At 31.8% G+C, this 24,556-nt stretch overlaps 1 protein-coding gene across 3 annotated transcripts in view; it reads right to left on the reverse strand.

The window, feature by feature from the left end:
• Positions 1-6,241: 6,241 nt before the first annotated feature.
• LOC142334480 (dehydrogenase/reductase SDR family member 11-like) overlaps positions 6,242-24,556 on the reverse strand; it is a 75,783-nt gene continuing 57,468 nt past the window's right edge. Inside the window, exons 6-7 of one of the 3 annotated variants that reach the window (XR_012758830.1) lie at positions 16,164-16,263; positions 6,242-6,438 (exon numbers count right to left, since the gene is read on the reverse strand). Coding sequence is in view for 2 of the 3 variants with exons in the window: in XM_075382545.1 (XP_075238660.1) it covers positions 16,222-16,263 (42 nt within the window). In the remaining variant the exon portion in view is untranslated. Of the gene's footprint in view, positions 6,439-16,076; positions 16,264-24,556 lie in introns of those variants that run through there. The other 2 variants (XM_075382545.1, XM_075382544.1) reach the window with 2 other exon arrangements.

The raw sequence follows: 24,556 nt of genomic DNA on the forward strand, positions 1-24,556 counted from the left end.
CCTAATTAAAGAAAATAGCTATGACGTTTTTTCCTTCGTTTTTATGACCGTAATTTACTCTCCAGAAAAATTTCTTTCTTGTTCAGGATTATTGGACAAAAATGGATTAATTTCTAAAAAAAAAATTGTTTCTGAAAAAAATAAAATAATGCTAATGATCGAATTAATACATCTGAATTTACTTTATTATGAACACTGTTTTAAAAACAATGTATTGTTTTAGAAAAAAAAACACATGTTATTTTTGTGAAAATAACTAGAAAAGCTAAACGTATTGTCCATATGATACCAATCTAAATTCCCTGATGTATTCTACATTTCCAACAGAGGGAGTCTTTTTATTCACCAATGGATTTCGTAGTACCATTTTCCATTTCCATCGACTGATACACAGATAGTTATTGCTTCAGTTGTGCACTGGAGAAGTTGATGTATCTGATGGAACTTCCTCTATCTACGTTTTTTTATATTGAGTACTACTTTTATTCAATCTCGACCCTAAGTTAACAATACACTATCGATAAATTCACGTTCATACTTGTCTTTTTTTTTTTTCATTTAACATTTCACTACTCTACATCAGTGTTAATAAAGTATTTTTTCTAGACGTTACTGTAATGCATAATTTATTTTTCAAAATGTAATATTTAACTAATATTTTAATAAACTCTCAGTGGTTACCGATTAGAATTAATACAGATTAAAAACTTGTCAGTGAAACTACAGTAATATAATTATTAAAAGTAATTTATTAAATGTCTGTATATGTTTTTCTTTTCTATCCAGATATAACAAACCAAACTTATGTAGAAATACAAAATAATATAATCCATAAAAGATAAAACTTTTTACAAAACAAGATAAAACAAATTAAAAGAAATATTTTTGTACTGAAATACAAGTAGGTGAACTTAAATCTTTTACGCTGAATCTCTCAACTAAATCAATTTTTTATATCACCCTTAAATCTTTAGTTTCGTTTTGTTTAAATGCAACAAGAGAATTTTAGCTTTATGATCTCAATGTTGTATATCTTGAGATTATAACGTACAAAATCATTTTTTAAGTATTTCTTTTTTTGTTATAACTTTAATTTTAAAAGCGACAAAAGAAATCTCAATTTATACCTAATGTTATAGAAATTAATGTCTATGTAATTAAGAAATCTTTTTTTGTTACCGAGAAGTCTTCTCATTGTAAAAATCAGCTATAGTCAACATAAATTCTTAAAATCTGTCTTAATAACGCTGTTCTAGTTGTAATTTACCTTGACTAAAATTGACAGCACTCCGAATTTTGGCGGAAGAGATAAAGGTAAGAATTTAAAAAATAATTTTCAATGATATTCTGCAGCTAAAATTTTTGAAGACACTAGGATTACTTTATTAACAGATCATAGTTTCAACTATTTTGTTTCCAAGAAAACCTTGGACAATGTCTTTGAATAATTTCAATGGTGCTAGTTGCTCAGGATTCGATCTGCTGCTAAATATTTGGTTACTTATTTATTTTCTGATTTCAGGCACAGGTTTGATCTTGATCTTCTGAACAAATATCAAAATAATGTTTATAAGCAATGTTGATATCGATTTGTGTTGAATTTTCATGATGGATTTTCTACAAATACGAGTATAAAAATTATGTTGATAATTTCTACAACAAAGATTTTTATAAAAATATTGTATACTGTAGAAAAAAGTTTTAATTAACTAAAAAAACTCTCTTTTTCTGTTTAGCCTCCGGGACCACCGTTAGGTAATACTTCAGAGGATGATATGTATGAATGTAAATGAGGTTTATGTAGTCTTGTACAATCTCAAGGTCAACCATTCCTGAGATGTGTGGTTAATTGAAATCCAACCACCAAAAAAACCGGTATCCACGATCTAGTATTCAAATCAGCTAGTATAAAAGTAGCTGCCTTGACTAGCATTTGAACCTTAGAACTCTTGACTTCGAAATCAGCTGATTTGCTTTGCGATGACGAGTTATTCACTAGACCTGCCGGGTGGGCTAACTAAAATAAACTGAAAATATATTACATCACTTAAGAATAGTTAATAAATTTCCTTGATTTTCTTGAATAATAAAACACTCTTACATAACTAACGCATAAGTTACATCCAGTTACAATATATGAAATTCCGAAAAGTGGATTCAGTATGAAAAACTTTCATTCCACCAATAAATATGAAGTCAATTATGATAAGTTAATAACATTTTTTGACTAAAGTATTCAACAAAAACCTCCAGCTCCCTCCCTAAAAAAAAATATACATACAATGTCACCGTTAAAATCTGAAAGAAACTGTGTTTCATTCTTTCAAGCTTTCTTTTTCATGGAAAACTTAAGTCATACTGAAGAAAATTTGATGTAATGGAATGAATAATCTTTTGTCAGTAAATGTTTGAGTTGATATTATTTCTACATTTATACAGCATTTAGTTATGCCAACACGTTAATCATATATAAAACCAGGCATGAATAAACTTATTTATATACTCAACAAGATTGTATCCTTTATAAAGAGTGTTTCATTTTAATCACTCCAGGCGATTTCATCGTAAACTAAGCACAATACAAAAAAATTTCCTAACCATAAGTTACTTAAATTAAAGGGGGACAAATCATGGTGACCTTGCACTTTAACTTGATCTTATTTGAAGGTTAACACAATTTTTTTAAAAATGGATTGACCTATTTTTGATCCGATCAATAAAAAGAGCAGAAAATTTTACATTGAAATACGTGGTCACACATATGATCTTGGAACCTTTTTCAATATCATAAACTAGAGGTAATATTATACGGATGATGGATCTTTTTCGCAGATATTTACACTCACTGGTTTCTAAGTTGTGAGAAGACGATCGCTATCTGACACTATATTGAATAAGCAAATTGTGTTAATAGGATACCGTATGTGATTAACTCCTAAACAAAATTTAAAGCTGAATGACCTTCAAAAAAGTTCCAAAATCAAATGTGTGATCACATATTCCAATGGAAAATTATTGTTGGAGTCAAAAATAGGTAATTCCATTTAAAAAATGTTATGTTAACCTTGAAATAAGTTCAAGGTGAAGTATAAGGTCACCATGAGTTTTCCCCCTCCAATCTGAGTAACTGTGTTTAGGCCAACGTTTTGTATTGTGCTTAATTTAAGAAAATCGTCTGGGGCAATTAAAATGAAACAAACTGTATACGAGATCTGTATATAAAGTAATGAGTCTTGTTCAAAAAAACATTTTATTTACAATCCAATTATACATGGAGACAATCACCTTCGAAATAGTTCCCTTGGGAAGTCATGCAAAGCTTCAAACGGTTTTCCCACTCTTCATAGCAGTGTTGGAACTCAAAAAACCGGAATATTCTTCAGATGGTGGGTTACATATTTTTGTATGTTTTCTACTATTCCAAAATGATGTCCTTTGAGGTGCTTTTTGAAGTAGGGAACAGGTAAAAGTGGCTGGGACTCAAATCAGGTGAATAAGGTGGTTGAGGAATGTTTACTACAGGAATGTTCTTCTTTGCCAAAAAATCATTAATTGAGAGTGCAGTGTGGCAAGGTGCATTGTCATGATGCAGCATCCAGTTGTCTTTGAAGGCTGGTCTCACGTAGATCTTTTCCGTAGTCTTTCAAGAATTTCTCCATAAACATATTGATTTACAGTCTGTCTTTAGGCAAAAACTCCTTATGAACAATTCCATTACTATCGAAGAAACAAATTAACATGGTTTTGACTTTGGATTTGCTCATTTTTGCTTATTTTGAACGTGGTGAGTTTGAAATATGCCACTCCTTGCTCTGGCATTTTGTTTCTGGGTCGTACTCAAATACACAAGATTCATCACCAGAAATAACATTTTTTTAGAAAATCAGAATCAGTTTCATTCGCTCTAGAAGATCGCGGCACACTTCCACCCTGTTGTTTTTCTGTTCAACAAAGAGGTTTTTTGGGATCAATTTTGCACAGATTTTTTCATGTCCAATTCGTTTATTAAAATTTGATGGACTGTGGTACGATTCAAATTCAATTGTTCTGCAATCATTCTGACAGTTAATCACTGGTCATACCAAATCAAGTCTCTGATTCGTTCAACATTGTCGTCATGCTTTGACGTTAACGGTCTTCCAGAGCGTGGATCGTCCGCAACTGATTTCCGGCCATCTGAAAATGCTTTAAACCACCTAAAAACTTGGGCTTGTGACAGAGAGTCATCTACGTACACCCGTTTCAATGTTGATGAAGTTTTAGTAGCATTCTCACCGAGTTTAACACAAAACTAAATTGCACATCATTGCTCATATTTAGTATCACTCATTTTTTTTAAGCACAACAAAATTCGTTTCACGAAAAGTTTGTTTAGGTCTCATGTGGCAGCAATAGACAAAAAATAGTAATACGTAATATAAATCAACTGTTCATATAACCATATGTTTACTAGTAACTTGTTAGTTTGCCACTTTGGCTGCCAAAATACTAGTTTCATTACTTTATTTACACGCCTCGTATATTAGAATTAAAATTACACATCAGACAACCTTAGTGTTGATAATTTAAAATGTCATGTGATATAAAGTATTTTGAAATACATATTCTGATTTAGCGAGAAAAATACCTAAAACACCCACTTTTTTCCAGTTTAAAAAACTGTGTTACAATGTGATCTATAAATGTATGTTACCCTTTTTTCTGATACAAGCAAAGTGAACTCACAGAAATACAACCTAATCGTTTTGAACTTGACTCATTCCCACAACACGCACTAGGTGATTGTATACACGTTTTATATGCTCCAGTCGTTTATACAATGAGTTTGAAGGCATCAGTTTGAAGTCGAAACATTAATTTTCTACATGCATTGAGCATTCTCTGACTCATTCGCTACTGTTTGATGAAGCAAATGTTTTACGATAACACTCTGTTTTCATCAGGATATAACAAAGAATAAAAAGGGGATAATTTTTTTATGTATACTTTGAAATAGATATTTTTTTACAATATTTTTATCCGATTGACTATTTTCACTTTAATTATGGTACATTTATTTATTTTTATTTTATCTATTCATGAAGAAACCAGATAAATGTATTATAAACATTAAATAATTGTGATACATTTATATTTTAAAAGAACGTTATGAAAATTTAACCACTTTGCTTCTTTCAAATTTTCAGTCAGTACTCCTAAGATCCTGGAATCGATTCAGTCAAGATCCGGTTTTCACCGGATCTTGACGTTTAATGTATCCAATAAAACGGATGGAAATTTTCCGGATGTTAATGTTCGTATTCGCGCGTGGGTGTGTGTGTGTGTTTGCTGCTAGCCTCTAAATCATCTTATATCACCAGAAATACTGGACCGATTATGACGAAACTTGGTCGGATTACTTCTATATACGGGACAATGAAGCCATTAAATTTGCATCTTAAAAGGTCAAGCGGGTGAGGCTATAGAGCCAGGCTGGCCTCATTATCTCGAGATTTCGCCTAATTAAGGTCATATTTATCTTAGGCAGTTTGTTAAGAATTACAAAATAACAATATTTGCAAAAAAATATTTTTTCAAAATCGCACCCCCACCCCGAAAAATTGCTGTTGTAGTCGCCCGTTATGTTGTGACGTCATAGATGAGACGTCAACCAGGCAAATGTTGGAGAATTTCTTTTGTTAATCCTTGGAGTATACCAATCCCCATTCTTGAAATAATCTGTGTTATGTATACGTTACGTAGAAGTAAGATTAAAGTATTTATTTATTTGTAAAAAAACGAACAAAATTTATTATTTTAAAACAAAACTATAAACTTTATTCTGTTTTATTAAATCCATGATTTTTTAAAGTTTTTTCTTCATTTCCTAAATTTCCCCAATTAATTACAGTGTTACACAGTAGTTAGTAATTGTCAGATAGCAGATAGTACTAACATGCATGTTGGCAGGTAGAGCTGAAGTTAAATGTTCCCATTGCTCATTGCTTCCAAAACGTTTTCATAGAATATTGGCTTATTTTTTACTTTTATTACTAATTTTTATTACACAGAATTTTAGTGAAATACTGTACATATTTCTCAGCAACAAAATAAAAACAAATTTTTTGTTAATTAAAAAAATTTTTTTAATAATAAAGGCAGAGTCTGTTATTTATATTATTTTTAGTAAAAGATTAAACAACAATCATCTGACACTAAATTAACAGTTAACAGTAAAAAAGACTCATATTAAACAGGATTCATTTCCTTTATTGTGAATAACAGAGTTTACAATTACAATTGACACTTACTTATTGTTTAGAAGTATTTTTTTAATTACATCATAGTTAATTATATCTTCTTTTAGTTCAATAAGTGTATATATCGCCCACTGTTTCACAATAGAAAGTGATGAGTTAATTCTGCTCCTTTGCACTATCTGTTCAAGTTTTTTTATGGCTACAAAGAACGTAAAGTACATTAGGTACAAGATACACTAGTAAGAGTTTCTTTTTTCTTACGACTAACATTTTTCATTATATGGCAAGTCTTTGGGGAGAACAAAGTGAAAGAATCACTTCTAGGGCAGAATATTATAACAAACACACTAAATTATTGGGGTTATGAATGATAAACATAGGTTTTTTGTGTTATAGAATATTTATTGTTATATAAAATGTATTTTATGGCTTCATTAATAATTAAATTTCAGTGTTTTGTGGTAAGCTTATTAAATTAAATACCCACATCATCTGGAAGTCCAATTTGTTGAACATACAATAATTATTTCAGCTAAAATTTATACTCTATTACCTCTGCTTTGTGAGGTGTGTAAATATTTGTATTATGTATTACAGTAGTTTCATATTTATAATGAAATACCTATAATGCCCTGCATCATATTTCACTTAAATAAACTTTTTGCTTCAATAAAAACATTGGAGGAAAATTCATCATTTAATCATAAAAAATTGTCATGTTATTTAAATGTAACTGTAAAACTGTAATAATCATTTCTTGTTTTATAGTAATTGGAGAGGGGTTTACAATCATTTAATGTGAAATTTATAATAAGTCGTGAGTTAATACAATCCATTATGACTCCACAGATTAAAATTTCTGTAATCCATTATCAGTTTAATGAAAGACAGTTGGTCATCTAACTCTTTCTTTTTCTATTTAGCCTCCGGAACCACAGTAAGGTATTAATTCAAAGGATGAATGAGGATGGTATGTATGAATGTAAATGAAATGTAGTCTTGTAAAGTCTCAGTTTGACCATTCCTGAAATGCGTGGTTAATTGAAACCAAACCACCAAACAATACCGGTATCCACGATCTGGTATTCAAATCCATATAAAAGTAAACTGCCTTTACTAGAATTTGAACCTTAGAACTGTCGACTTCAAAATCAGCTGATTTGCGATGACAAATTCACCACTAGACCAACCCGGTGGGTTTGGGTCATCTACCTCTGTTTACAGTAAAAGGTACTGATAAAGGCATTAGTAGAAAGAATGGCATTGAATACATGTACATCTCTTATTGATAAGTTTCTATTTACCAATTGAATAAAAACTGCTCAGAATCAACCTTTAAAATCATTTATAGAAAACAAATCAATAAATATTACCTTTAATTTCTGTTTTTTTTTTCCTACTATAAGCAAGGAAATATCACCAAAATTAACAATTATGAGACACTTTTCTAAAACTTCATATCTTTATTGTAAAATAACTCGTAAGATACTCCTTTCATTTTAGATTTTGTTTTCCTTTTATAGAACAAAATAATGTGTATTTTGTTAAGTATAATAATAATAATAATAATAATACATCTAGGTATTAAGGACATTTTGAGAAACTATGATGATAGCACTGAAACTTTCCACTAAAAAGTTTGTGTGACAAGCATTTTACCCTGTTCATCAATCTCTGTATTGTTGTTGAAGTGTGTTTCTTTGTTTACTGTGTTTTCCATTCAAGAAAAAGCACAGTGTGTTTTGTTGCATGACAAACTGAAATCAATAATTTCCATTCAGTGTGATTTCGACATACTCGTATATATACCATACCGGGTGGTAAATTTAAATTGAGACATTATCTCAAAAACTACACATTTTAGGAAAAAATATTTTCCAGTAAGGTTTTTCCAATTCAATGCGAAAATACGTTCACAACCGATTTTGTCTTTATAAGGTCAAATAAAGGTCATTTCAGGGTCAACTTAGTTTTAATTTTTAAAGAACTATATTTTTTATTTTTTTTTTGTCTTCAGTAATTTGACAGGTTTGATGCAGCTCTCCAAAATTCCCTATCTAATACTAGTCTTTTCATTTCGGTATACCCTCTACATCCTACATCCCTAACAATTTGTTTTACATATTCCAAACGTTGCCTGCCTACACAACTTTTTCCTTCTACCTGTCCCTCCAATATTAAAGCCACTATTCCAGGATGACTTAATATGTGGACTATAAGTCTGTCTCTTCTTTAAGCTATATTTTTCCAAATGCTTCTTTCTTCATCTATTTGCCGCAATACCTCTTCATTTGTCACTTTATCCACCCATCTGATTTTTAACATTCTACTATAGCACCACATTTCAAAAGCTTCTAATCTTTTCTTGTCAGGTACTCCAATCATCCAAGTTTCACTTCCATATAAAGCAACGCTCCAAACATATACTTTCAACAATCTTTTCCTGACATTTAAGTTAATTTTTGATTTAAACAAATTATATTTCTGACTGAAGGCTCGTTTTGCCTGTGCTATTTGGCATTTTATATCGCTCCTGCTTCATCCACCTTTAGTAATTCTACCTCCCAAATAACAAAATTCCTCTACCGCCATAATCTTTTCACATTCAGTGGTCCATCTTTGTTATTTCTACTACATTTTATTACATTACTTTCATTTTGTTCTTGTTTATTTTCATGCAGTAGTTCTTGTGTAGGACTTCATCCATGCTATTCATTGTTTCTTCTAAATCCTTTTTATTCTCGGCTAGAATTACTATATCATCACCAAATCGTAGAATCTTTAACTTTTTACCTTGTACTGTTACTCCAAATCTAAATTGTTCTTTAACATCATTAACTGCTAGTTCTATGTAAAGATTTAAAAGTAACGGGGATAGGGAACATCCTTGTTGGACTCCCTTTCTATTACGGCTTCTTTCTTATGTTCTTCAATTATTACTGTTGCTGTTTGGTTCCTGTAAATGTTAGCAATTTTTCTTCTATCTCTGTATTTGAACCCTAATTTTTTTTAAATGTTGAACAATTTATTCCAGTCTACGTTATCAAATGCCTTTTCTAGGCCTATAAATGCCGTTTATGTTGGTTTGTTTTTCTTTAATCTTCCTTCTACTATTAATCTGAGACCTAAAATTGCTTCCCAGGGTCTCTATACTTTTCCTGAAACCAAATTGGTCTTCTCCTAACACTTCTTCCACTCTCCTCTCAATTTTTCTGTATAGAATTCTAGTTAAGATTTTGATGCATGACTGGTTAAACTAATTTTTCTGTATTCTTCACATTTTTCTGCTCCTGCTTTCTTTAGTATCATGACTATAACCCTTTTTCTAAAGTCTGACGGAACTTCCCCTTTTTCATAAATATTACACACCAGCTTGTATAATCTATCAATCGCTTCCTCACCTGCACTGTGCAGTAATTCTACAGGTATTCCGTCTATTCCAGGAGCCTTTCTGCCATTCAAATCTTTTAATGCTCTCTTAAATTCAGATCTCAGTGTTGTTTCTCCCTTTCATCCTCTTCAATTTACTGTTCTTCCTCTATAACACCATTTTCTAATTCATTTCCTCTGTATAACTCCTCAATATATTCCACTCACATATCGACTTTACCTTTCGTATTTTAAGTCAGTGTAACATCTTTGTTTAACACATTATTGGATTTTAATTTATGTACCCCAAAATTTTCCTTAACTTTCCTGTATGCTCAATCTATTTTACCAATGTTGATTTCTCTTTCCACTTCTGAACACTTTTCTTTAATCCACTCTTCTTTTGCTAGTGCACTTTCTGTTTATTGTATTTCTTAATTGTTGATAGTTCCTTTTACTTTCTTCACCACTAGCATTCTTATATTTTCTACGTTCATCCATCAGCTCCAATATATCTTCTGAAACCCAAGGTTTTCTACCAGTTCTCTTTGTTCCACCTAAGTTCACTTCTGCTGATTTAAGAATTTCTTTGTTAACATTCTCCCATTCTTCTTCTACACTTTCTACCTTATCTTTTTTACTCAGACCTCTTGCGATATCCTTCTCAAAATTCTTCTTTACCTCCTCTTCTTCAAGCTTCTCTAAATTCCACTGATTCATCTGACACCTTTTTTCAGGTTTTTAAACCCCAATCTACATTTTATTATCACTAAATTGTGGTCACTATCAATGTCTGCTCCAGGGTAAGTTTTGCAGCCAACGAGTTGATTTCTAAATATCTTCTTAACCATCATATAATCTATCTGATACCTTGCAGTATCGCTTGACTTTTTCCAAGTGTATATTCTTCTATGATGATTTTTAAACTGGGTGTTGGCAATTACTAAATTATGCTTCGTCCAAAACTCTATAAATCGGTCCCTTCTTTCATTCCTTTAGCCCAGCTGCTATTCACCTACTATATTGGCTTTGTTGCCTTTTCCAATGCTTGCATTCCAATCTCCAACTATTATTAAATTTTCATTTCTTTTTATGTGATTAATTGCTTCATCAATTTATTCGTATACACCTCTACCTCATCATCATCATGGTCACTTTTAGGCATATAGATGTTAACAATCATTGTCGGTTTAGGTTTTGATTGTACCCTTATTACAATGATTCTATTTCTATGAATTTTGAAATACTTTACTCTCTTCCCTGTCTTCTTGTTCATTACAAAACCTACTCCTGCCTGCCCATTATTTGAACCTGATTTAATTATTCTAAAATCGCCTGACCAAAAGTCTTTTCCTCTTCCCACCAAACCTCACTAATTCCTACTACATCTACATTTATCCTATTCATTTCCCTCTTTAAATTTTCTAACCTATCAAACTTTTTTAAACTTCTAACATTCCATGTTCCGACTCGTAGAATGTTATTTTTTAATTTTCTGGTGATCCCTTCCTTAGTAGTCCCCACCCAGAGATCCAAACGGGGGACTAGTTTACCTCCGGAATATTTTACCAAGGAAGGCGCCTCCATCATTACTATATGAAAATGCAGAGAGCTACATTTTCTTGGGAAAAAAGCAGCTGTAGTTTTCCATTAATTTCAGCTGCGCAGTATTCAGAGGACTGAGTGTTGTTGATATGACCGTTTAAGTCGTCCTGACTTACGCCCTTAACAACTACTAAAAGAGCTGCTGCCCTCTTTCAGGAATCATTCCTTAGTCTGGCTCTCAACAGATACCTCTCCGATATGGTTGCACCTTCGGTCCAGCTACTCTATATCACTGAGCACTCAAGCCCCCTCACCAACGACAAGGTCTCATGATTCATAGAGGGAGATATTTTATTACAGTATCGAATTCTTTGCAAAAAAAAATAAAAATTTCATTTCTGACTTTTTTTTTCTAAAATTGGTAGTTTTTAGTTATTCATTTTCAAATTTGCTGCAGGCTTATAAACTGGTGTGCTTTTAATTTTAATAGGTCTGGCCCAGCTGTTGATTTACATCCCACTGATGTTAAATTTAAAAAAAAAAAATTAAGTTTTAAATAAATAAAAAAATCATTGTTCACAATAATTAAGAAGAAAATAAGTTAAGCACGTAAAAACCAGCGAACTTTCTAAAATAACCTAAAAGTGATGTTCAATTTGCAAATGACATTTGTCTAAGTGAACATATTATCAGTGTCTTAATTAATTTTTTATTACTCTTTTACTCGCCAACTGTTAATAAATATTAAATTATTTAGTTTTTATTTATTGGAAATTATGTTACGATTTGCAATTAAAGAAAAAATTTTGATAATTTTACTTAATGGGGAATGTCACCGAAATGTTGTCAATAGCTTTGTATGCTCTACGATTCCCAGACAGAAATACTCCAAGTCGTTCTGTTTACAGAATTTTAAAACGGTTTAGTGACGCTAGAAGTGCGGGGGCCAAAAATAGGAACCGTCAAAATACTGTTACTGCAGAAAACAATGAAATAGCGGTGGCTGCCGCAGCCATTGTAGATCCTCATGTTAGTTCAAGAAGAATCTCGCGTGACTCCGGGATATCAAAAACCGGAGTTTTTTGAGAATATTAAAATGCCTGAAATTCCATCGTACCATATTTCACTTAATTAAGAGTAGTATTTTGTCGATGGGGGCTGAAAAGAGTACAGGTAGATCAAAATGTTTTTCTTAATGTTCTATTTTCCGTCGAATCAGGCTTTACTTATCATGGTGTAGTAAACAGACAATATGCATTATTGGGCAGTCCAAAATTTACGGTGGCTAAGGGAAGTAGAAAATTAACGTCCATGTACTGTCAATGTTTGCTCCAAAATCATAGGCCGTAGATTTATCGGACCTTACTTTTTCGATGGAAATTTGAACAGAAAGAAATACGCAGTTTCTCTAGAAAATCAGTTGCCTGTACTGCTTGATGAACTACCCTTAGAGAAGAGAAGAACGTTGCGGTTTCATCATGATGGCTTTCCTGCACATTACTCAATTTATCACCAGTGTAATTTTCGGCCGCAAATACAATGATCGTTGGACTGGTCGATCTGGTCCATTTCATTGGCCTACTCGTTCCGCCAACATTACTTCAGTAGACTCTTTTTTTAGGGTTACCTTAAAGAAAAGGCTTACCTAGAAGTACCAACTTACCCCTGAAAACATAAAAGAGCATATAACAAACATCTGCAGAGATATCAGGTGAAAAACTCTACTAAATGTTCACGGGTCGTTTTTAAATCATATCGAAAAATGCTTAAAAGTAGAAGAATACCACTTCGAACATTTGTTGTTGTAATTTATGTAGAGTAAGTTTTTGTAATTATTTTAAATAAAGATCATTAAAAAGAGATTTTAAAGTATCAGTAATTCATTAAACCAAATACTTTCATAGTCGACATAACTTAACTGGCCAAAGCGTGCAACACTTGTACGCTGTGTACCATACCGTATGTACTATTTTGTTGAAAAAACGCATTAAAACGTAAATTGATTTTATTTAGGTTAATCCTTTAACTGATTGTTTTTTATTTAAAATTTTATTTTCTTTAATTTAAAATTTAACATCACCTGAATGCAGCTCGGCAGCTGGGCCAGACCTAATGAAACTAAAAGCTCAAGTTTATAGGCCCGCAGCATATTTGGAGATGAATAAATAAAAAACCTATCAATTTTAGAAAAAAAGTCTTAAATTAAATTTTTATGTTTTTTGCAAATAATTCGATTCTGCAGTAAGAGATTTAGATTCTTTCCTATTTAAAAAAATTTAATTTGACCTTGAAATTACCTTTATTTGACCTTATCGAGGACAACATAAGAAGTTATGAACATATTTCTCCCTTGAAATTGAAAACTTTAATAGTAAACTTTTTTTTCTAAAATGTGTGCTTTTTCAGATATAGATGTGTCTCAATTTAAATATAATACCGGGTATATGAAAAGAGTCGCTACATGAAAAAAATATACGATGTTGTTTCAATCAGTTAAAAGAAACATAATCTGTTTCCAAAGATCGATCACCTGGAAGGCTACCAGTATGAAAAGAAAGTGTTGAATAAATTAGATCAATTTGAAATCCTAATAAGTCCATAATTTGTTGTATGCTTCAGTTAAAAACTGAAGGGTTGTTTTCCAGAAACAAAATAAAATATATGTAACTGGGTCTATTTTTGCTGGAACGGAACAATTAACGGCAATTTTGATATTGATATGATAAATGACTGTTGTTTTCCTCAACCAGACGAACTCAAAAATATATATAGAATTTATTTTCAACAAGATGGTGTACCCCATACTTCAATACATTCGTTACACAGGCTTTGAATAGAAAATTCGAAAAAAGGTGAATAAGCCGAAAACGTCTATTTCCTAATCTTCTTGGAGACCAGGGTATAGGGGTCATCCAAGAAGTCCAAAATTTCCATTTTTTCTTGTTCTGTTAGATTAACACTATAGTTTATTTGAAAAAAATCATCTAACCTGAATAACTACAAGGAAAGAATTAAGGAAACTATTATAACCATAACAGAAAATAAGATACATTATGTACGGGTAGTAACTGAGTATCGATTTGGCATTTGCCGAGTAACGAAGGTGAACATATTGAAATTTATTGATTACGAAACAAAATTATTGTCTGCTGAAATTAATTTGTCTAAATCAACTGTTCATCGGGTGACCAAATAATTACAATTACGACCTTATCGCATTCAAACGGTTCATCAACTTCTTGAGCCCGACAAAGAAAAACGCTACAATATTGTCAACGGTTCCGTCGATTTCTGCGTGAGGGAATTAATGTTATGGATTCGTTATTTTTCACAGATGAAGCACGGTTTCATTTGGATGGCTACGTAAACAGCCAAACAAGTAGAATTTGGAGTATGAAAATCCCCACGTTTATCACGAAAAACAATTACACTCGCCGAAGTTGGGCGTGTGGTGCGCGATATCGCGGAAGAAAATAATCGGTCCTATTTTTTTCGAGTACACCATTAATGCAGAACGATATCAAGATATTTTATTTCAGTTCATTGCACTCTTGGAAGAGGAAGATAGACACTGCTGGCTACAACATGACGGTGCGACATCGCACTATGCAGGTTCAACTTCTGATTTCGTTGAGGAATTCTTTGGTAATCGTGTTATCGATCGAGGCTTGTGGCCACCAAGATCTCCAGATTTGACTGCGGCGGATTGTTTTCTATGGAGTTACTTCAAAGAAAAAGCCTACCGCAAAAAACAACGAACACTTGAACAATTGAAAGTCAATATTGAACAAGCTGTATTAAATATCCAGCCACAAACTTTGAAAAAAGTTGCAAGAAACGCTGTAAAAAGAATTGAAGCTTGTATTCAAGAAGATGGCGACCACTTCCAACATTTACTCTAAATGTAAGGTAATGGATGGTAATAATAAAAATTACATTTACATTTACACATGCCTTTTTATTATTTCAATACCTACCAATATAAGGTTGGGTTGCGTTTTATAAGGGATACTCTGTATAAAAGATTAACAGAAATTTAAAAGTACATTTCAATAAATTTTGACAATGGAGTGCCGAAACGCGCCAGGAAGTGATAAAAAAATGAAGCTAAGTAAGGTAGGTAGTAACATAGAAACTATAGTGATCTAATCAGAAAAGTTAATAGCAATTATTATCTTAACAACAACAATTAATAGTAATAATATTTGCCGAAAGTGAATTGTAAGAATTTTAGATTTTTCTATTCTCTATTTGTTAATGCAATATTAGTTTCCATCAGTCATTATAAAGTTTTTAGTAAATGAGCCTATATTGCGGTATTTATAATTTAATTGTCATTAATCAAATTTGGCTTTTTATTTAAATTACCCTTTTGTATGTTATCTATATTTATTGTTGTTATTATTATTTATTTTTAGACTAATAAATTGTATTTAAAAGAAATTTTTACGTTTCTTAATCTTTCAATATTCTTGTTGAACCGTAAAGACGCAGCAATATTATGTGTTTATTAGAAATTACTGACAATGAATGATTGAAAAATCAAAATTTCAGTCATCAATTAGCTTTAACTATTTTATTACCTGTTTTTATTGTAATTATTATTATTTTTTTTAAAGATATAATAACTTGTTAAATCCATTAAAACGTGTATTTTAAAAAGGTCTCAGTAGTCTTAATAAAAATTTAAAAACATTAGTTATTTGGAATTCACAATTTCGATACAGCTGAAGATGAAAATTATTCAAGCAGAATCCATACTAAGTTCATTTACTAAATTAGAATTGACATCTAATCTCTTGAATTGTATACACCACATTGTACTCTGTCTCTAGAGATCTGCCGGGTTATAAGAGATATATTTCAGTGCCATGTATCTCTAAATTGTATTTAACACCTCTGGGAAAATTATCAACGATAACATTGATTGATGATACACTTTAATATGTAGCTTTTATTTACAACAGGATATTTCATTTTAGATTCAGTATTTAATTATAATAAATTTACCAGCAATACAAAGAAATTATACTCATTTATATTTGACAGAACATGTGAAGTTATCTTTTCACATTCCTTCACCAGTAGGCCGCACAATAATTTCGGCAACCTAAAAAAAAAAAAAAAAAAACATTAATAAAACCATATTTTATTTATTTATTTTTTAAACCAATAAAATTGTCTATTTTTAATGTATCCTGCACGGTCATTAATTTATTTTGTAAACAATTTTTTTGGGTGTAATAAACTTTCTATTTTAAAATACTTAATAGACCTTTAGAATTACTGGATTTCTGAGCAGTTTTCTTTATTGTTAGGTTTCTTTTGCATGTAAATTTTAATGAAAGATTTAATTGAACTGGCAAATTTTACTAGTGCATCACTAATAAATGCTTGTAACACTTAATCACAAGATTTCAGTAAAATCTTTAAATATAAAAATGAATGTTTGTTTGTTTGTCCCTCTTCGGTACCATTCATCCGATTGCAATGAAACTTTGGTGAGTTGTGCGCACGCCCGCGATGGTTAATGAATTAGGTTAGACCCGTTAGGTGGCGCTGGGGTCCAGATATTTAGAAAAATTGTATTTATAGACCGATTTGGTTCACATTCAGAATATATATTAGTTGCATGAAAAGAAATATTTTTGCAAAAACTATACCCGCTAGGTGGCGCCGGTGTCGAAATATTTACGAAACAAACAAATATACAAACTTTCTTCTTTATATATATATATATATATATATATATATATATATATATATATAGAAGATTACCCGTGAAGACAAGATACATACTACAAAATTTTACATTTTTTTTAATTCGTCCGGAAGATCTTGCAAGCAAAAAGTACCTAATCAAAAAGAAAAATCTTTAAGATCTCGCAGGCAAAAGAATCTAATCTCTGACACTTTTTCTTAAAGGACTGTGAAAAAGTTAATAAGTAAACAAAGTGTAAAAAATAAATAGAAAAAGTGTTTAACAAACTTGCATACGGTTGCGTAATTAAAATAATAAGATTTTATTAAAAGTTTGTGAGTTTTTGTGCGCACGTCCCCAAAGGTTTCTGAATTAGTTTCGACCCGCTAGGTAGCGCTGGGGTCGAGATATTTTAAAAGTTTGTATTTATGGTCCGATTTGGCTCATATTTATCCAAAACGACAAAATATTGGTCGACACACAATCATATGTACCCATATAGCGCAGGCAATGCCGCGAATGGGATGCTAGTGTCTAATAAATCTGGATCAAATTTAATAAAGACCTAATGCAAATAATATAATGATTTAGTTGATTTTATTTATAAAAGATGAGCCTTCTATTTTATAATACGTTTATAGTTATACTATTAAAAAATATATTTTTTTTTTTTACAAATTAGCAGTTTGTTTAATAAAATGTAATAATCATGTCTTAAAATATTCTTAATCCTAAGGTGATCACCATTTCTATTCACATATTCTTCCAGACGTTTTCGATCACACGACGTAACGTATCCACAGGACACGATATTTGTCAGAGTAGTATTCTTCAAACGGGGCTTTTTTATTCGCATTAAATCGTACTTTTCAGTTTTAAAATAACTGCTGAACACAGAATATTTCTGATTTGCTATTACGAGGGTAAGTCAATTATTATCTGAAACGTTGTTATAAATTTTATTGCAATACAAATAGGAAACTTAATGTACATCATTTTTCAACATAGTCCCCTTGCATTTCAATGCACTTGGTCCATCGTTGCACAAGCTTCATGATGCCTTCATAAAAGAAGGTTTTCGGTTGAGCTGCGAGCCAGGAATGCACCGCTTCTTTCACTGTTTAGTCCGAGGTAAATCGACGTCCCCTTAATGCCTCTTTGAGTGGACCAAACAAGTGCTAGTCAGAAGGAGCAAGATGAGTACTATACGGAGGATGAGCCAGTAGTACAAAGTTGAGTTTCTGGAGCGTTTCAGCAGTGTAAGCTGCAGTATGTGGACGGGAATTGTCGTGCAACAACACAACCTTTCGACAGTGTTCTCGGCGTTTTCTTCAAATTGCGTGCTTCAGCTTGGCAGTAAGCATCTCACTGTAACGCGCACTGTTAATTGTCGTGCCCCTTTCCTCATAATGTTCCGGTACTCGGCCTTGTGAGTCCCAAAAAACCGTAAGCATCAGTTTTCCTACAGATGGTTGGGTCTTGAACTTTTTTTTGCAGGGCGAATTTGGATGTTTCCATTCCATAATCTGCAGTTTACTCTCCGGCTCGTAATGATGGATCCGTGTTTCGTCACCAGTGATGATTCTGTCCCGTCCCGTTCGTTACCATAGCGATCCAAATGCTTTTGGCAGATATCCAGGCGCGTTTTTTATGTGACTGTGGAAGTTGTTTTGGGACCCATCTTGTACAGACTTTATGAAACCCAAGTCTGTTGCGGATGATTTCGTAGGCAGAACCGTGACTAATTTGCAGACGATGTGCCACTTCATCGATAGTTACTCGTCTGTCTAAGAAAACCATGTCACATGCACGCTCAATGTTTTCCTCATTTGTAGCGGTAAACGGTCGTCCGGCTCCTTCGTCGTGCGTAACACTTGTGCGACCATTTTTGAATTTTTCAATTCATTCGTAGACACTTCATTGCGTCAACACACTGTTTCCGTAGTGTACCGAAAGTTTTCGATGAATTTCGGCCCCTGATGCACCTTCCGACCACAAAAAAACAGATCACTGAACGTTGCTCTTCTTTGGTGCAAACAGAAAGCGGAGCTACCATGGTTAACGGCAGGACAATGGAACTAACCTAGCCGCATCAAACCTGCACAGACGTATCAACAATTAAACTACGCATGCGTCATCTACGCAACAAGGCAGTACTACCTACATAAACAAAAATATAACTAAATTACGGATAACAATTGACTTACCCTCGTATTTTACGAGTTCTTGTTTTCTATAATTTCAGTTCAGTGCTACGTTATTATAAAGAAAGTTGTCAATTTTGAAAACTGAACGAGATGGAAGTTCAACCTTCCAACCATTTTTCGAAGTACTCATAATTCATTTACTTCCTGTATTTTCCTCGTTTGCTTCTGGTCCAATCTAAAAAAAGAAAGTACATTGGAAATTTTTCCTTCTGCACTTCCGGCGTACACCAATATCCACTTCGTAGGGCACGATTTTTTTTTAGCCATTAATTACAGTCATCAGTCCAACCACGACTGAATGTGTGACTTTCCTGATAAAATAATTGGTCTATCTTAACGTCTATAAATTTTAATTTTTTTACAATATTGTACTTATTCGGAAGTTTACCGTTTTCTTCTGCCAAAATACATAAGTTTTTTTGTCTTTTTCCATATAAAACCCATACTTCTCAAGATGTTTCGTGCTTGCCACGAAATTTGTCTAGATATTCGGTTTTTAAAATTGTTAATAACTTCTTTGATTTTCGCAATGATTTATGCCACAATAAAAATTGTATAAAACATTTCTTAATGAACATGTTTGAAAGTAATCAATCTTAACTTTCTTCTTCATTCTAGTGTAAGATTTCCTGAAAATATTGTAATTTTCATTCTCTCTCAGTTTATTTGAATTTATCATAACTTTTACGCACCATGTGATGAGATATATAAGATCAATATACAAGCTTGAATTTCTGAACGTAACATTTCTAGATTTTCTTAGTAATAACTCTTCAAACATCTTAATTGTTTTGACTTTTAGAGTCTCTCATCGTCCTAATCTGCAGTTAGATCTTGGCTGAGGCATTGAAAAGGTAAAAGTGAATGAGAAGTTGCAAAAACTTGATATGATCATTGAAAATACTGTTTATAAGAAGCTAATAAAGTGAAAAATGAGTACTGAAAAATACTATTTGTAAAATATGAAATAAAAATAACCATTGTAAAACACTGTTTATAAAAGGTAAAAACGAAAAACGCAATATTAACAAGTGTGTAACAAAGCGACTAGGACACTTGTAACAAAGCGGCTAACACAGTGTCCTGTAGTAGTATAATATTCACTTCCATTGTATTCTTAACAGTCCTAATGCAGGTTGCATTTATGTGTAAACGCTTTTTACGTATAATTTCACGTGTAATAATTAATAACTAACGAATTCCCTAGTCACTTAAATAACAATAGATTTAAATAATTGACTGTTATTTCATTGTAACACTTCTCTAGGTTCATAATAGACTGGTATGATATAAAAAGGATAAAGAGGTAACGATTTTATACAATGTGTGCGGACTCTGTAATAATGTTTTAGACGAATGTTTATTTTTATATAAATCTGGGTTATTCTTGGAGACTAAAATAATATTTTTATATAATTTATACAGATTGATTAAGTTCTTCGTATTATTTGTTTGTACCGCGTCTTTCATCATTATTGGCTCTAATAAATCTTTGTAATTATTTTACTTCTATTTCGGTTATATTTCTATAAGATTTTAATTTTCAACCAAAATTTGTATTTATCTGTCTTGTTATTTAATAAAATTAGGTTAAATTATTTATCCATTTTATTAAAAATTATATCAACAATTTGATTTTCAAAATGCAATACTGATCTTTTTTAAAAGGTTGTGTACTTGCTCATTGTACAACTAAATTTTAGAATTCGTTATTTTTTACTTCGTACAAGGAAGTATTATAATCGCGAATAATTTTGGTTTTCAGATTTCGACGGATATATCCATTTTGACCAACCCTGAATCCATTTTGACTAGATTCGGCGTGACGTCTGTACGTATGCATGTACGTATATATCTCGAACAACTCAAAATTACCCGTAGAATGTTGAAATTTGGATTTAGTACTGGTAACATTAGTTATGCACCTCCCCTTTTGATTACAATCAACTGGACAAAAATTGTCCAAAAAAGCCCAAAATCCAAAAATGTTTTGGAAATTTTCTTAACTACAGTAATAAGCCCTCATTGAGAGATTTTCAACAATATATCAGAAGTAGTACTTATTTTCACTGGTTCCAAAGTGATAGCGAAATAAAATTTTAATTAATGAAATATTTGGATCTTACAAAGGGACACATAGGTTCGAATTTGGCTTTATTTTATTTTTTTTAACCTATTTTTAATTTAAATATATTGATTTAAAGTAATTTTTAACCTCTGTTTGAAAAAAAAATGAAAATAATCGAAGGTTATTGTGAAATAAAATTTTATGTACTTTTCATTTTAATTCAAAGATTTTTACAGAGATTAACAGTTATTAATAAACCAATATATTTAAATTAAAAAAAAAAAATTATACGTATATGAGGTCGGATTTGAACATTTGTGTGCATGGTTACGGACCCGACACGTTCTTATTTACACCACATAACTACTTGTGGTAACTATTATGTGGTGTCCACCACAATGCAGTTGTGTAACTGTCTACTTTATTAAAGAGTTGGGGGTCATATCTCACTTTCAAATGAAATAGGTTTAAATGAAGTGCAGCAAAAAATGTATATATGTAATTTAATAATAGGCTACAAGAACGTCATGTGGTATCCACATCAGATTGTTAATATTGTAATAAGTAGAGACGCTTCTATTAATATAAAAAGCCATAATAAGAAACCACAATAAGAACCAGAAAATGAAGAACTGAAATCGAAAGACAGTTGAAGAAGAAAAATCTAAAGGAAACAACAAAGAAATTCTATCTTGAACAATTTAGACAGTTTGGACAATAGAAATGATTACTCTTGAACGAAAAAAATGGCAGGTGGTTGCTATTATCACAGATCAAGCCCTAGGCCCGGAGGTATAAATACTGCCGAGGACCAGTGAAATTTTAAACTTCGTCCAACTTAAAAACAAACAGAAGATATATAACCGTTATTAAAAATAAAATACTCGCCAAATATATAGAAAGACTCAGCAACAAGGGACGATGTCCAAGATCTGCAATAATAGGGGAATTTTTATCCCCGATGTCAAGGGATAAAATATTTCCCGACATCCTTGCGTTCCGTACTGAACATCAGACAGTGTACAACAAATGCGAGGACACTGTGTGAGAGCATTCGAAAAGAGTGTGGTTTAACAGTACGAGCGAAGAGTGAATTACTAGAGTATTTAGAGTATTTAGAGTATTTCGTTTTCGGTTTTTTCCTGCGGTTAAGTACGAAAAAATGTTTAGTGAGTTCATTGTTAACATGGGTTAGTGGAATTCACTGATAAAAGTTTAGGTTATTTTAACATTAATATTTAAAGTAAATAATTCTTGTTTAAAATTAATTGTTGCTTTGAGATTGTTGATTTTGTGATTGTTAATTTCTGAATAATTTTGTATTAATTTGTAGCGTTCGTAGTAAAATCAGAATTTTATTTGTAATCTATAATTACTTATTTTTTTGTATATAATAGGTTATTCTAGTAAATAAATTGTATTAGTTTCTGTTTGTTATCTCCCAATATCATGTCGTGGCCTAACATGCGACAGTATTTTCAACTTGTTAATTTGGAGAAAGAGCCAAAGTTTATTATAATTGTTTATTATTTGATGTTTCTCATGGTAAAAATACGTTTCTAGAATATGATTTTTCATATTCATCTTTATAAAAATTATTTTTATTTCAATTAATATCTTATTTTATTAATTTTTATTTAACTTTTTACAAATTAAAAATAAATAAATAAATAAGCAGAGGACTGATTCTGATCAATCAAATTTCACTGTATTTATTACTTTCAGAAGATTAATTTTATCTTTTTTTTCGTATGTTGACTTTTAACTATTTAATTTTTTTTTAGCATGATTAGGTAAAAACCTATTTAATATATATGATATATAAATAATAATTAAACTCTCTTCCTTGGTTAGACAAATATAAAAAAACTTAATAAGTTAGAAAGTTATCCAAATTAATAGAAAATTTTCTAATGCAATTCATTAGGTCAACAACACCAAAATATGGGTTGTAATATGGAATGTTATGGGTTGTGTATTATTGGTTATTTGTTGGTTTTAGTTTTGTTTTGTGTAATTAAGGTTTTTTATTTTAGGATTACTATTTTTTGTTTGGGTTTTGACTTAGTGTTATTATTGGAATGGTGGTGGGAGTATCTATGAAAATGATAACATATTTAGTAGTGGGGGTTTTTGCTTTTATTAGATTAGGTAGTGGGGGGGGGGTTTATAAGTGTTTGCTGGTGTTTTTCTTCTTTTTTTTTTGTTAATCAGCAATTGCGACTTCCTCCGGAGAAGGGGGCGCATTGCTCCCTCCAAATAACTAATGTCCCCTTGCGGCGTATTCCTGCTAGCTAATAAAAGCGTTAGCACCGAAAGGACTTGAAGGGGTCGGACTGAAGTGGAATCACCTCGGGAGCACGGGTTTTAAAAGCCTAGCTTCCTGCAGTCTGACCCAGAATTGGGTGTGATAACGCTGGACTCTTACGGATATGGAACGCTATACAAAAATCCGTACATAAAACTAAAAGAAACCATTAAAATCATACCCGACATTAAAATAAACCCATAAACACGCCCGAATAATAGATACATACAGCAGCAAGGGACACTGTCCAGGCTCTGCGTTTTCGAAGGGAGAAATGAAACTCCCGCCACTATTGTGTTCCGTTCCGTTCCGTTTTTTGTCATTTGTGGTTTGTCTTTATGAAGTCCTACATCTTGGACGAAACGTTTAGGTTTTCTGTTTTTGTTTTAGTTTGTTTAGTTGTTGTTCTAATGAATTGCATTAGAAAATTTTCTAACTTATTTAGTTTATATATATATATATATATACACAGAGTGATCATAAATTATTCAGCGCATTTTAGGCGATAATATAAAAATAACAAAGCAATGTACCGACATGCATGTTTTATGATTGGACACAGCGTGTCAAACAGTTTTGTTAAAAAACACTTGTTAACTGCAAACAAGTTGCACATGAGCATCTTTTTTGGCACGTAAAATGTCCAACAATCTCAGGCCACACATTACGAAGAATATCTGGAATTATTCCATTAATTACACCTTCGATTCTTCTGTTTAATTCAATAATATTTACGACCTTTTTTGGTACACCCTACCTTTGATAAACCGCCAAAGAAAGAAATCAAGTAACATAACGTCAAGAGATCAAGGTGGCCACAGAAATGGTCTATCGCGGCCAATGGCGGCACGCGTACAGGCACTGTGGAACTGTAGCACCCCTACTACCACTTGATATTATCGATAAGATTTAATATAATGAGTCCTTTTTTCTTTAATTCCTTCTTTATACTTGTACAACAAACATATAATCCTTAACCTTAATGTCAGTAGCCATCCTCCAATTTATGAAAAAGATCCAAAAATCTTTGTATGGAGCTGTGCGCTTCACAGTTCCAGCGGAGTGGTGTTTGTCTGTTGTGCAAATGCGCACGTAGGAAGCTGCACGCGAGGCTGCGAG

Source organism: Lycorma delicatula, chromosome 1, assembly GCF_047948215.1.
Source record: "Lycorma delicatula isolate Av1 chromosome 1, ASM4794821v1, whole genome shotgun sequence".
Classification (NCBI taxonomy): Eukaryota; Metazoa; Arthropoda; class Insecta; order Hemiptera; family Fulgoridae; genus Lycorma; species Lycorma delicatula.